Source organism: Bacillus rossius, chromosome 3 (genome assembly GCF_032445375.1).
Source record: "Bacillus rossius redtenbacheri isolate Brsri chromosome 3, Brsri_v3, whole genome shotgun sequence".
Taxonomy (NCBI): Eukaryota; Metazoa; Arthropoda; class Insecta; order Phasmatodea; family Bacillidae; genus Bacillus; species Bacillus rossius.
Window position 1 is genome coordinate 32049197 of NC_086332.1, and position 14642 is coordinate 32063838.

The 14642-nt window shown below is 37.4% G+C and overlaps 1 protein-coding gene across 4 annotated transcripts in view; it reads right to left on the minus strand.

The window, feature by feature from the left end:
- The window catches only part of LOC134530470 (leukocyte receptor cluster member 8), a 50032-nt gene that overhangs the window by 29400 nt on the left and 5990 nt on the right, over positions 1–14642 (minus strand). For all 4 annotated transcript variants that reach the window (XM_063365299.1, XM_063365301.1, XM_063365298.1 and 1 more), the window contains exons 3-7: positions 14182–14266; positions 5397–5594; positions 4769–5165; positions 4298–4441; positions 3573–3848 (exon numbers count right to left, since the gene is read on the minus strand). In XM_063365299.1, the coding sequence (XP_063221369.1) occupies positions 3573–3848; positions 4298–4441; positions 4769–5165; positions 5397–5594; positions 14182–14266 (1100 nt within the window). The remainder of the gene's footprint in view (positions 1–3572; positions 3849–4297; positions 4442–4768; positions 5166–5396; positions 5595–14181; positions 14267–14642) is intronic.

The following is a 14642-nucleotide window of genomic DNA, read 5'->3' on the forward strand; positions in this document are numbered from 1 at the left end:
ATTTACGTTCTGTGGTTTGTCAACTTTTATCATTCAGTTTTAGTGTGTTGCAACTGTTACATGTACAGCTGGTAAAGAATAATAGTGTTATAAATTTTTTGATCCAGTATGCTTGGAATATTAATTTAATGACTTTTAAGTACAAAGATCCAAACCTCATGCACAAAAACTGTGGTGTGTATCGCTGAAAAAACAGATAATGATTGGGATGGCCTAAATAATTTATTTTGTGACATTAAATACACAGTAAGACTAAGTTTTTTTTTTTTGTGGTTTAAATAGATAACAGCAGACATGCTACATGCCACTTTATTATATATTATTTATTATTAAATCATGCAGGTCACATAAAATTCAATGATTTATTTTTTCCTGGAAATTATGAAATAGGCCATAAATCAGGTGCTTAAAAAGAAAGGCATGAACAAAGAAGAAAATACTAACAAAGGTCTAACAAACTTTTAATTTAATATTGTCTGTATCATCTACAAAAAATATTGTCAATGAAAAAGCAAAAAAAATATAAAGGCAAATAACTACAGTAGATCCTCTTTTTTACATATTTCAAGGGACCCGAAAAAATATATGTAAAATGCAGGAATATATAAAAAGTGGGAAATGCTAAAATTTTTTCAAATTAATATTTAACCGTTATAAATACCATTATAAGCAGATAGTATGCACTAAACAAAGTCAAATGTTACATATTATCAAGTTACAAAGTCAAATGTTACATATTATCAATTTTTACACAATAATAAGCACTTCATTATCTCAGACAGTAAAACAAAAACAACCTTAACAGCACTTTAAACAAAATTGTTAATAAAAATTGTTACTATACAATAATTACCTTCAATATCACACTTAGTCAAATACAATCAATATTACTTAAAGCTTTTTGAAGAAATCAGAAATATGCAATTGTTTTGAACGGAGTCTGCACAAGTGCTCAATGTCCACCTCAAGTTTGTGCAGGGTCGGAATAAGGTCTTCAGCATTATTGAAACTAGACAAATTTTTTTATGGTATACACCACCTGAATTGCTTCTGCCTGCGTTGGAATAGGTTCTTCACTATCTTCGTCTTCTTCGCTGTCTTGACAGTCAACAGAAGCATTTTCTGTCAGATGGTTGTCGACGATGTCATTTAAGTCTTCAATTTCTGTTGTTACATCACTGTCTACTTCTACAAAGTCACTAAATGACACACCAGCTTGCAGTTTTGCCACTTCTTCATCAAGTTGATCATTACTGGATAACTCTTCAACAGCAGTTACACCAGAAGAAAAGAATCCAGCTTTCTTGAAACAGTTAGCTATAGTTTCTGGCTGCACCTTGTTCCACGAATAAGCAATATTATGAAGTGCATCAAGAACATTGAATTTCAAGGTGGTGGGGTCTTTTCCAGATTCCAGCCTGCACAGAGCTTTCTGCACCAATCTTTTCCTGTAGTTTACCTTGAACACATGAATAATGCCTAAGTCTAAAGGCTGCAGGTGGCTGGTGCAGTTAGCAGGAAAAAAGACCAACTTTATGTTCCTCAGCTCTATGTGTTGCGGATGTGCTGAACACTGGTCAATAAAAAGGACTGTTTTACGGTTTTGGCTTCCCATTTTCGCATCCAGTGCATGTAGCTGACTCAAAAATGCTACTAGTCATCCAAGCCTTCAAGTTAGATGAATACTTTGTGGGCAGTGTTTTTATGTTCCTAAAACATCTGGGATTCTTACTTTTACCAATTACAAATGGTGGCAGCTTTTCACTGCCGTCTGCATTTGTCGCAAGAACGGTAAGTCGTAATTTACTGTTTTTTTCCCATGGCAGCGTTATCCTTTAAAACTGAGCGTTTTGCTTGGCATCACACCATAGAACAGTCCAGTTTCGTCTGCATTAAATACATCCTTTGATGCGTAGTCCAAGAGATGATGACATAACTGCTCAGTTTTCCAGGTTTCAACAGTTTGAGTGTTCACACTTTAACTTTCGCCACAGATTGTACTGAACACAACATTATTTCTTTCTTTGAATCTGCAAATCCAGCCGTTAGATGCAGTGAAATCTTTGACTCCTTACCTATCAGCTTTTTGCCGTGCTTTCTCACGAAGTAAAACACCACTGACGGGAATGTTTGCAGATCGTGCTTCAGTAAACCACTTTTTCAAAATCTCTTCCAGCTTCTCGTAAGTTGATGTCCATACATACCTTCGCTTATTCGCGGTCGCTGCCCCACATTTAACAGAATTTTCTTCCACTGTCTTGCGGTTTTTCAAAATCGTGTTCAGTGTTGAACACGAAATCTTAAGTTCGTTAGCAAGAGAAACTTGGGTACCCACGTGCGCATCATAGCGTCTCAAAATGTCCAGTTTTTCTTTTATTGTGAGAGTTTTTCCTACACTTTTTTTCGGACATCATGAATACTCCCGCACTAGCAAATTATTTATTTCAGATTTTGGGCAAATATTTAAATAAAACTAACCCAACACTTGTTATTAATTGGAAAAAAAACGTAGCACTAACGTTGCCATGTTCGGAATTCACTAATGCCAACTGCTTCCAGAAACGTTTTTTTTGGGCATTTGTTAACACAAAATCATTTATTAAAATATAAAATACCATTTATATTTTTATAAATTATTTACGAATTTTATTTATATTGCTAGCACAAACGGCCATTTTATAATTTTAAATCACTAATATTAAGTCGCCAAGAATAACTTACCTTCAACTAACCATTGAAGTGAAACGAGCTTGACCACACACACACGAAGATGCCATTTTTGCTGGAATTAATTTTCTTTAAATAATTTCAGTACACGCTCAGTAATCGCGTCTATAACTTTTAATTTAAAGTGCATATATAAATTTATGTATACATATCTAAACGTATGGCACATTTTGTTTTAACTTTATCTATTGTTTCCACATATTACAGAATATTTTGACGTATGGCCGTATAGTTTACCGTGGCACAGAATAAAATTTCGAAGTGAAGGTTGTTTACAATGGCAAATGAAGGTGTCGCGAGTACGTGCATGGACGTATTATAAATATGTTCTAATCATAATAATATTCACTTTATTTTATAGTGTTCTTTCTGAAGGTATTCTCACATATGCTGCGCTGTTGCAACGTAAAATACGGGAAATGCTTCCGCATATAGCGGGAAAATAATGCATTAATACTATAGGGGAAATGATGGTGCAAATAAAAAAATACGTTAACTACGGGAAAACGAGGTTCTACTGTAGTTAGAAAATCCTAATTATTCTCAATATTTGAACTAATAATAGTATACTGATGTTCAAACAACGCAACATTAAATAAAAAGTTGGCTAAGACTGTTATAGACTTGTCAGTATCTCCACTACTGAATAAAAAAAACATTATTTAAGTTTTCTAACTCTGTCACAGTAGTCTTAATTATTTTTAAGGGGTGAAAACTGACAAGTTTGACATTATATTTCTTAAATCCATTGCAGTGACCAATAACATAAAGAAACATAACAGGCTGTTTTCAGAGGACCCCAAAAAAAATTATTTGAAGAAAAATGAAATTCTCTCAGCACGCACCTCTTGGCCTTGCGGTGCCTGACGGGGCTGCGGGAACCGTCACTGGAGCGGGAGCGGTTCCTGCGACGGAACGCCGGCGAGCGAGAGCGTGACCTTGACCGGGACCGCCTGCCCCGGCCACCTCCGCCGCTGTTCCGGGCACCCAGCCGCGAGCTCAGGGTGGACGACAGTCCGCCCTTCCTGGGCCCCTGAGTCGCTCCTTGCTGGTGTCTGGGCGGGGCCAGGGCTGGCGCCTCTTTCTTCTTGATCTCTATGAACTTTCTCTCGCTATGCAGGCTAGAACCGCACCCACCCCAGCCTCGTGTTAATCACTACACCTCAACGTCCACAGTTAACAACCACATACACGTAACAGCCGGTTCGTCGCAAAAACATTTTCCCTTGACCACATACAGTCCTATAACAACATTCTTGAAATGAAAATACAGTCAAAACCACAAACAATCAGGCTGAACCAAGTAGGAAGTTGTTTAAAATTGACAACATTGATGTATACTGGCAGATTTGCAAGAGAGCACAATAAAGATCCCATAATCACAAAGGAAAACATAAGTTATAGAAATACCACAAGAGAAGAAGAAAAGAAAGAGATTTACAAACCCAAGCCTGCAGAAAGACATGTTTTAGGGAGGAGAAAAAAGAGAAGGTTGAGTAGAGAAGTGTTTGGATAGGAAGAAGGAAAACCACACTGTAGAGAAATGAAAGGAGAAGTGAAGAATGTGTACCTGGGAAGAGGCTCTTGGTCCCAATTCTTGATCCACAGAGAGCCATCATTAGCTGCCCGAGTGATCTTGCCTTTCAAGATGATTTCTACCTGGTCCTTGTCCACAGTCTCAACACATTTCGCATAACAGCGAGCCACATAGTTCCTGCCGATAACACAAACACTTGCAGCACAACTCAAACTGTACCTGTGTGTGCATGAGCTAGTGCACACACATGTATTATGTCTATGCATGAATAATTAGTCAAATCCCATTCCTCTTTCATACCCCTTAAATTTTCTTTTTTTATCTCACTAATAAATATCCTATATATATATACGTAATTGAAATTAAGTTGTAATAAAACTTAAGAATATTAAAAAAAATTCCTTTCCAGATAGAATTTATAATCAAAACGAAGCAGAGAATTGTATTAAAGGGTAAAACATTGTCCATATCTTCACAACACGTGCAGTCACGTGCGATACTCACTGCAGGGACTCTGGCCAGTCGTTGTTGGGCTGGGTCGGGGCAGCCACCGCGGCGGGCACGGGGGCCGGCTGCTGGGCGGGCGGGAGCTCCGGCTGAGAGGCGGCGTCCTGCCCCTCCCCCAGGTTCGCCAGCCTCTCGCACACCTCCTCGCTGCCGTCCTCCGGCGGGGGAGGGGGCAGCGGCTCCTGCGGCAGGGGGGGGAGCGGCGGGGCCTCCGCGGGCAGCGGCGGTGGGTGGGGGTACATCGCTCCGGGAGATCCCGAGCTGAAGGATATGTTGCTGAACTGGTTGTTCTTGTTCCTCTTCCTGCGCTTCTTGCCACCCCCTGAGTTGTTGAACGAATTGAACCCCAGCCCTGTCTTCTTGCCAGGGAGATTAAACTTGATAGGACCATAATCTAAAACAAATTTAAATTACTAGCTACAAAAAAAATTAATTTATAAATGAATTACATTTACAAAACCTCACTACATATATTGGCTACAAGGGAGTGAACTGACATGTGATACATATTTCACATTTAATTCACTAAAAATAAAAAATAATTTGGACATATTTCATGTAAAATAAAAATATTTAGCCAGAAAACACACACATATTCCAATAGAAAACTAGACATCCAACGTACTGCAGTTTGGTGGCTGGTTGAAGAACAGTGTGTGGTCTTCAATAGGCACAGTGCCCGGTGGCGGGGGGCTAGTAGGGTAGTTGGCAATGCTGGTCGGTGGTGCTGGGCCTGGTGGAAGCGGGGGTAGGTCGTTACCCTTGTCGTCCTTGCGTTGCTCAGACATCTGGCCCATATTGCTACCTCCTGTCTGGCCAAACCCTTTAACACAATTTCACATACCATGAATTACTCCATACATATTATTAGTTACAGAATGTTAATTTAAGGTACCTAAGGTGTATAGACATTAGAAAGTCCTCTTTAAGCAGGTCAGTATTGTAATATTCAGTTGGTCATCATGGTTCAGCTTCATAACCCAAGAGACAGGGAACTGTTATTCCTTAACCAAAACAGTGAACAAGATTAAAAAAAAAAACAGGGTGGCCAATCACATGACCTGAAAAATTTCCAAGTTTTTTTTTTCAACAATTACATTTATTGTTGGCTAAATATTATGCATTTTAAAATCTATCATAAATATCACAAAAAGTAAGTATTTCAACCAAAAGAGTTAAAACAAAGTACCTAGCCTTTGAACAACCACAGTTGTTCATCTAAGATGAATTTTGGTAAAAGTATTGAGAAAAAGGATGCATTAATGGTCCTACTTATAAATAAATGATACCCAGCTGAAACAATGATACCAAAATCATAACTATTGTGTATTTTAGTTAACATGAACACATAGTAATAGGATTCTGACAGTTATTCAGTCTAACAATGCACAAAAGTAGACTTAAACAAAGCATTTCTTATACTTCTTCCAACTGACATCATTTTAGAGCAAGTATCTACAATGCTTCATAATTAAAAGTATTTTAAACCTTCTTAACTGAGAGAACATTAAGAATGAATTAAAAAGTGGTGAGATTAGGTGTACATACCATGAAAATACATATTTGAAGTTTCAATTTTTAAATACAGTTATATAACAAAGTGGAATAGTATCCAATATATACATGCGTATGAAAAAAACCAGGTAAAACTGCAGTTCTAGAAAACCTGGTCATGCAAAAGAGTAAACCTACCTTTAATTTTGGGTATAAAATCTAACATTTTCACTGTTAACGGTCACCCTCGAATAAGGCTCAAACCATGTATCTGTCTTGACTAAGGTTTCATGGATACAAGTGAAGTCTTCATGTTCCTGTCTTTACTTTTTGAGGCGTAAGAAATACAACACTGGTGTTGACATTCGGTTCTTCTTTGTTCACTATGGGAGAGTGTGGGTGGTTTGGGGAAGTGTACTAGTATTTGGAGGAAAAATAAGCTGGAAGATGTTCTATCTGATCCAAGAAGAAATTTACTAGGAGATAAATCTGCTTTTTTCCTCTACCCTAAGGGGAACACAGTTCTAGCAAAAAAAGGAGACAGTAACATTTTCCAGCAAGTTAACTCTGACGAGAAGGAATGAGTTAGGGGAGGCCGGGGTATTAAGAGACAAGGGCAAAATGTCACCTTAAATATCAATAAAAATAAGTTTAAAAATATGAAATAATTACTTCAACATCTTTAATTTATTATTACTTACCTGCTTGGTAAATATTTTCTTTATTTTTACTTCATAAATGACATGCAAAAAATTGTTTACTTTAAACTTAACTTAAAAGTTCGCAACTATTTTACAAAAAAAAAAAAAACCTTGTGTAAATTTCGTAAGATTTTTGGAAGTGATATGTACATAGCATTTTGACTGAGATTATGACATTTGATATAGAATTTGTGAAGTTATTCAAAACCTTCTTATTTTACTAATTCTGGGCATGTCTCTTATAACCCCAGTTTAAGATTTAGTAGGGGTAATAATAGACACTGGTCTCATATTACCCCATTAGAATTATTTTCTTTTGTTTCAGGTCTGTTTATTAGAAAACTAACTAACAATGTAAAAGTGAAAAAAGTGACAACAGTGAAAAGACAATTTACACAATGCCAAGACATTATAAAAAGAAAAACATTTGGTGTCAGTTTGACCCTAAGGACATGAAAAAAGCAATTTTAGAAGTAAAGAAAGGAGTGTCAATAAGAGCAGCAGCAGAAAAATTTAATGTTCCTGTGTCAACTTTAGGCAAACATTATAAGAACACTGAAAAAAAAATTGGAGGCGGGCGTAAACAAGAAATCTCAGAAGATGAAGAAGCAGATATGGCCAATTATTTAGAAGTGTGTGCAGTTCACGGGGAAGGGTTAACTAGAAGTGAAACATTGGAGTTAGTGAAAGAATATGTTGAGCACAGCAAATTGAATACCAGATGGCACAACAGTAAACCATCTTATGACTGTCTCAATTTATTTTTCAAAAGACATCCTCACCTGAGAATTAGAAAAGGTGAACAGTTGAGCAACCAACGTGTAAGAGGAGCAGACCCTTTCGTAGTGAATGGCTTCTACCAAGAGGTCCAGAAACTGTACGCAAAAGAAAAAATAACAGAAACAGACCGTAGTTATGTTTACAATTGTGATGAGACCTCATTTTCACACGATCCCAGCGAAGTTCGCGTCATAGCTAAGAAAGGTACGAAAAGAGTTTTGAAGCATATAGCAGGATCAGGCAAATCAAACACCACTGTACTAGCATGTGGAGCATCAGATGGCACAAAGATGCCACCATTCATAATCTTCTCGGGAACGTATGTATGGAGTACCTGGATTCCAAAAGAAGACTATCCAGGCACAGCATATACAGCCCAAAAAAAGGATGGATGGAGGGCTCCATTTTCGCAAATTGGTTTTCCGAATTGTTTCTGAAGCACATCCCTTCAAAGGAACATCGCAATGGCAAGAAAGTAATCCTTTTCTTTGATGGTGTTGCATTTCATGTGAGTTATCCTCTCATTAAAATGGCTTATGACAATGATGTGATCTTGATTAAACTCCCACCTAACATGACACATTTCATGCAGCCATTAGATTTGACAGTATTTAAACCTCTGAAAGGAGCTTGGAATACTCTGATGGTGCAGTGGAACAGACTTCATCCTGGCACTCTGCTACCCAAAGAAGAGTTTTCCAGAAACATTAAGAGACTGTGGGAGGAACATTTCCCACCTAGACTTTTGATTTCTGGATTTCTTCATACTGGGCTCTTTCCTGCAGATGCAAGCAAATTTCCTGAGGAGACCTATAACCCCATAAAAGTTCAGAGATTCAATGCGATTGAAAAAGCTAAAGCTTCACGAGTTTTACCAGAGACATCTCCCAGTGCACCTAGACCTCCGCCTGTTTCAACTTCTGTTTTGCCTACGCACAAATCTACGGTGGAAACTGCAAGTACTCCTTGGCCTGCTTCTCAAAATGGACCTTCAGCAAATTCAGATGTATCTGAAGCTCTCCATACTTCAACTGTCCTTGATTCTGCTGAACAAGAAAGAGAAACAGACAACATAGGTGAGATTTTGGCTTCTCCACTTTCAGAAGGTCAACCAGGGTGTTCATCATGGTCAGCAGAAGATTGTGTGCAGCATCAAACCAAATTTGAGAGTTTCATTCGGTACAAACTTACTGAAAACATAATGAAATCCACACCGAAAGTAGGCCTAACAGGAAAGAGGAAGAAAGTTTCAGAACAAAAGGGTGAAATTCTGACATCAGTGAAGGTCATGGAAAGGATTAGAAAGTCTGTGGAAAATCAAAATAAAAAGAATGAGAAGACAGAAAGGAAGAAATCTGGAAAAAAGCAAGAAAATGACAACTCAAAGTCTAAGGTTACAGTACGCAAGAAATCAGTTAGGCCTAAACGGAAATCTGCAAATTCATCCTCTGATTCTGAACTTAGTGATGATTTACCTATTGAAACGGATGAAGACTCGCCATTACGCCTTGAAGAATTAATTTCATCGGACGACAGTGTGCATGAAGAATTTCATCCAAGTAGTGTTGTTCCTAGACTAGAACTGTACTATGCTGTGTACTACTATTTGAACTGGTACATTGGGCGAGTTATTGACTTTCTAGATGAAGGACTTTGTAAGGTTAAGTTCTTGAAAAAAGAACTTAATGGATTTAATTGGCCTCCTCATGATGATATACAAACAATAACATCTAAATACGTGTTCTACGGACCCATAAATTTAAAGGGGAATGGTCCTTTCCAGGTTACTCGAGGGGAGTTACAAAAAATACGTTTGGTGTACAGCAAACTCAAGAAAAGTTTCAAAAAGTAAGCTCAAACTAGGCCTGGGAAACTTAGTGCAAAGTTTTTAAAAAAAAAAAAAATATATTAATTTTATAAGCCTAAATTTTCTATTCCTAGGTCCTATCTTTTAATATGACTTTCATTTGACTTATCAAGTTACATTAGGCCTATTAGGCATGCAGTATACAGAATCTTTTTATTGTAAACTGAGCTAAGTTTAGGTTACAAAAGAGTTTACAATCTTTTTAGATGTTTGTTTACTATTTACTTATAATTTGACACTATAATAGTTAACTGTAAGGTACAAAATAATTTTTCAAATAAAACTGTTCTGTATTTCAATGACAAAATGCCCTATTTTTAGTATGGTTTTGGAATTGTCACAAAAAATTAAATATCAAAAGTACTTATGATTTTCATTTGATAAGCTTATGTATTGATTCTGTACATTCCTTTGAACCTTTAAAATGGGGGTTATTGCTTGTTTGCTATTTGTTATTAGCATAAATGAATTTTAGAAACCATCTTTCAGAAAGCATTTTTCATTCTAATGTAGTTTGAGAACCAGCACATATATTTTTTATTTCAAAAAATTGGGAGCTTTAGAATTTTCTGAATAGGTCTCTTATATCCCCCGATCATTTTATACAGTGTTTCTGTGGACAGTGAAAGGTATGTCTCTTATTCCCCCTGATAGGGTAATAAGAGACACCGGTTTTTATAAATTTTGAAAAAAATAATTTCACAGTAAATTGTTAATGGAAAAATTTCAAAATAATTGAGAAAGATTCCTTAGTTTGTTGAGTATGACATAATTTTATTGAAGACATAAGACTAGAAATAAATCTAATATAATTTTTTTTGTCTCTTATTACCCCTTGTGTCTCTTTTTACCCCGGCCTCCCCTACTGTCTTATTGACTGGGAATGCAGCTGGTGAACTTTACCCAAAACTGCTATGCCTGAAATATGAAGACTTCCACAAGATATTGTAGCAGGAATATCTTCTGAGTGGGGAACTGGCAAGTTACCAAAAGTTTGGATGACCAGTGAAGTTTTTTATAAATTTTTTGATCAACATATTTCACCAATGGTTGGTGAAGGAGATAACTTTGCCAGCAATTCGCTTCATCGATGGCCATTCATCACACCTCATACTGAACAGCAGCACATTTTGGAAAGAACATGGGATAGATTTAGTGGTATTATTACCAAATTCCACCCACTTACTGCAACCAATGTATGTCTTGAGATTTCAAGCCACTTAAAAGTGGATGGAAAAATGCAGTTCAAGAGTGGAAAATGCAGTGTATGGCGAACAAGGAAGACCACAAACTAAAGAAGAAAGATTTTGCCAAGCTGCAAGACACTGCGATTGAGAAAGTTTTAACAGCAGAAATTTTGCAGCACATGTTCAAGAAAAGTGGAATCTTCTCAAGGAATCCTTCGGCAGTGGATGAAGACACGTTCATTTCTAGGCCCTCCAGTGTCCCATCCACACCAGCACCAGCACTTCCCTCACACGCACACAGGATTCCGAGATTGTTGGGCATTTGGAAAAATTTCTTGGTTATTAGAAATTGAAGCTTTTCGAATTATCTGGAAATGTACGGCAGAAAGATGTAAAGGACATGACAATGTTTGAATATTAAAGACATGTTAAATTTTTTGACAAGGTCGAAACCAGCTCAACTGTCCAACGTGAGGAACAACTTTCAAGACAATCACATTCATCACCCAAATTCAAGAGACAATATCTGCAAAATCATCTCCTCCTCCAACTGCTGTTGAAGTATTCACAGTCACTGAGGACACTGTTCATCAATTGATCTTGAGCCCATTCCATCAACAATGAAAGCCCACAAAGTTGTGTCCACAGAATAGTACATTCCCTCTCATTTCAAGCAATCATTGTTTTGGTCTTCTCAGAAGTCCAAGTTAAATAAAAATGCACCAAAAGAAAAAATCCCCTCTGTTGCTAGTTAGAGTGATTCGCAAAAAATATTTTTCCAAGAAAGAGAAGGCAAAAATTTATTTGCAAAAGCAAAAAGAAGAAAAGGCAGCTGAAAGATTGAGAAAGAGGCTGGGGAAGAAAAACAGAAAACCAAAAAGAGGAAGGTGGGTGAAAATTCTTCAGATTCATCATCACATCTTTGTCTCTCTCTCTCTCTCTCTCTCTGTATGTCACTTTCTAAGTGTCTCTTTCTACATGTCTCTCTCTGTGTGTCTCTGTATGTGTCTCTATTTGTCTCTCTCTGTCTGTGTGTGTCTGTCTCTATGTGTAAACACACACACACAAACAAACAAACAAACAAACATATATATATATATATATATATATGAAGTTATTATTTTATTGATTGCAAAAGACTTAAAAATTATGATTTTAATGATATGAGGGTTGGAAATTTGATCCTTAATAAAAGCAGATACAAAACTAAATACAATATAAAGAATATAATTTTGGGCAACAGCTTCAGTTCAGTCATGGAAAGTTGCATTAATTCCCTAACTGTAATGGTGTAGCACGAATTACATGGTACGAAAAATGTAGCTGGATTAAAACAAATAACTTACGTTCTGAACTTTGATAAAATATTAGATACCTACACATAACAAAAAAAAGTCACACAAAAAGTACATGCTAAACCTGTTTAATTCCACACAACTTTTGGTTTTTTTGGCAAACTGCAAGCCTGAATTCAAATTCTTCATATATGGCTGTTATGGTAGGTACCCCTACCTAACGATTTTGCCCCTAAATGGCAGAACATCTGCGAAACGTTCAAGTCAAGAGGGTTGTATAACACTCAGGTATTGACAACTCCTATAGCTACAAGAGAATCGCTGGTGGCCACGTGCTTAGTAACAGCTAAGCACACGGCTATTGGGCGCTGATGCGGTCATCTGCCGAGGTCCGCGATTGGATACTAATGATGTCATTTTCATTTCGCCGAGTATAAGTAGGGGTCGCAGAAGGTGCCTGGCAGACGGCCAGAGGTGAAAGCTTATACCACCGCTCCGAAGATACCAACACGTCACGCTGTCACCATCTGCTACGTCACACGACAACACCATGACGCCCGAGCACGAGTCGGGACGAGATTCCGGGACCGCCGAGAAACAAGACCAACTATGAGGGAGAGCCGAGATCCAACAACTCTACACCAGGGAAGTCTCGCGGACGTCTTCACGGGTGCTTCAACCACGCCTCCCGAGACTGTCGTGACGCCCAAGTTCAAGGTGGGACTTAAAATATCTACCACTGTAAGTCGAACTTCACGTATGTTTGTGGTTTGTGACTTAGCCGTTGGCGACGGTATGGAAGAGACGGACTTAGCCTCAGACGCAAAGACGTACAAACTCGCTAACAGTACTCGCCGTGAGCAAGTAGGGACTCGCTCGGCGAGTAAATTGTGGAAAGATGCTCTTCAAATTTATAGTCCTCAGGTGAAGGCAAACACCCCCTGGAAGTCGCGAGGGCTGAGGGCAGACTTTCGTTTTTGGGTCACTCACTCAGAGAGTGAGAAGCGAGCGAGTCAGCACGCAAGGTGCGCCCGTAGAGTTAAACGTCGTCACCGAAGGTAACATAGGTATAGTGGCCGCGAGGACTACCAACACCGGACAAGACTAAGAACGTAAGAACCTATAGTATGAAGGAGATAGAGATGTAACTCCAAATAACAAAGGCTGTTGTACGTGTTCTGTTTAACGGAGTTGTAAAGACGCATTTCGTAGACTGTAGGCGTTTCGCCACTAGGAAATTCATTTAAACTGTGTGTTTATGTTGTGTGTTTTGAGTAAGAATAGGTGTTTATTCATTATACCTGTAGGTCAGTCTTCAGAATATAATCAGAAAGAGGGTTTGTGTATTTATTGTTTGTTTAGTATTTATAAATACTCCTTCTGTTTACAGAGTCTTGCAAGCTGTATCCTGTTAAGCGAAACTTCACAACGGCTGTTCACGGCTATCTAAAGTGCCAAGTTTACATTTGTGTCATCTGTAAATTTTGTTCCAATAAAAAAGTGTATTACACCAAACTGTTAAGTTTTATCGCAAGTAAACCTAACCCATTTCTCCTTTGGCATCTCTTGACGAGCTGCTACAGGAGAGATAACATGGCTATGATAATGTTTTCGATTGACAGTATTAACAATATTACAGCTGGACAGTAAGAGAAGGGTCAATGTGCTTGTACGAGAGTAATAAATGGACCAATCAAATGTAGCATTAGTTTATAATTTCATGAATTTATTTTGCTTCGCAAAACCTATCAAAATTGTTTTTAAGAAAAAAAAAAAATCATACAGCCATATTTTTCCTTGCTTATTACTTGATATGATTTATAAAGGATTTAAAATTTTAATCTAACACCCTAATGTTAACTTTTTTCTTTAGAATATAAATTTTAAAGGCATTTGCTTTGGCACAATGAAAATGAACCAATTCTTTATTTCTCATGAGTTGAAAAAGTTATCTCACAGGTACTCTATAAACAAGCTACCTGTATGTATGTTTAAGATAAAACATATAGCATGAAATCCTAAAAAAAATGTAAAAATGTATTCTACAGGGAAAAAAAATAAAAACAATCATGAAAGTTGGGAATACCTGGAGAGTACTGCTTAGGCATCATTCCATTATTGACTGGGAGATGCTGCATCTGATTGTGGATGTTCATGCCATAGCCCATGTCCTGCTCAAACAAACACACAAAACTGTAACTGTTCCGTATCACGTATCCAAGTTAATCCCTTGATCCTGATGGCATGATCCTATACATTTTGATCCTGTGCTACATAATGCTTGCTGTTTTAATTTAGCGTGTTGAAAGATCCTGCACATAACAAAAACTTGTGATATAACAATAAATTATGATCTGAAGTTGAATATAAAGGAAAAAATATTTTTTATGTACCACTATTAATTGATATCTCACAAGTTTTTATGTGCAGGATCTTTCAACATACTAAATTGAAACAGCAAGCATCAAATCATGTACCACCAGATCAAAATGTACATAATCATGTCATCAGGATCAAGGGATAAACTTGGATACGTACATGATATAG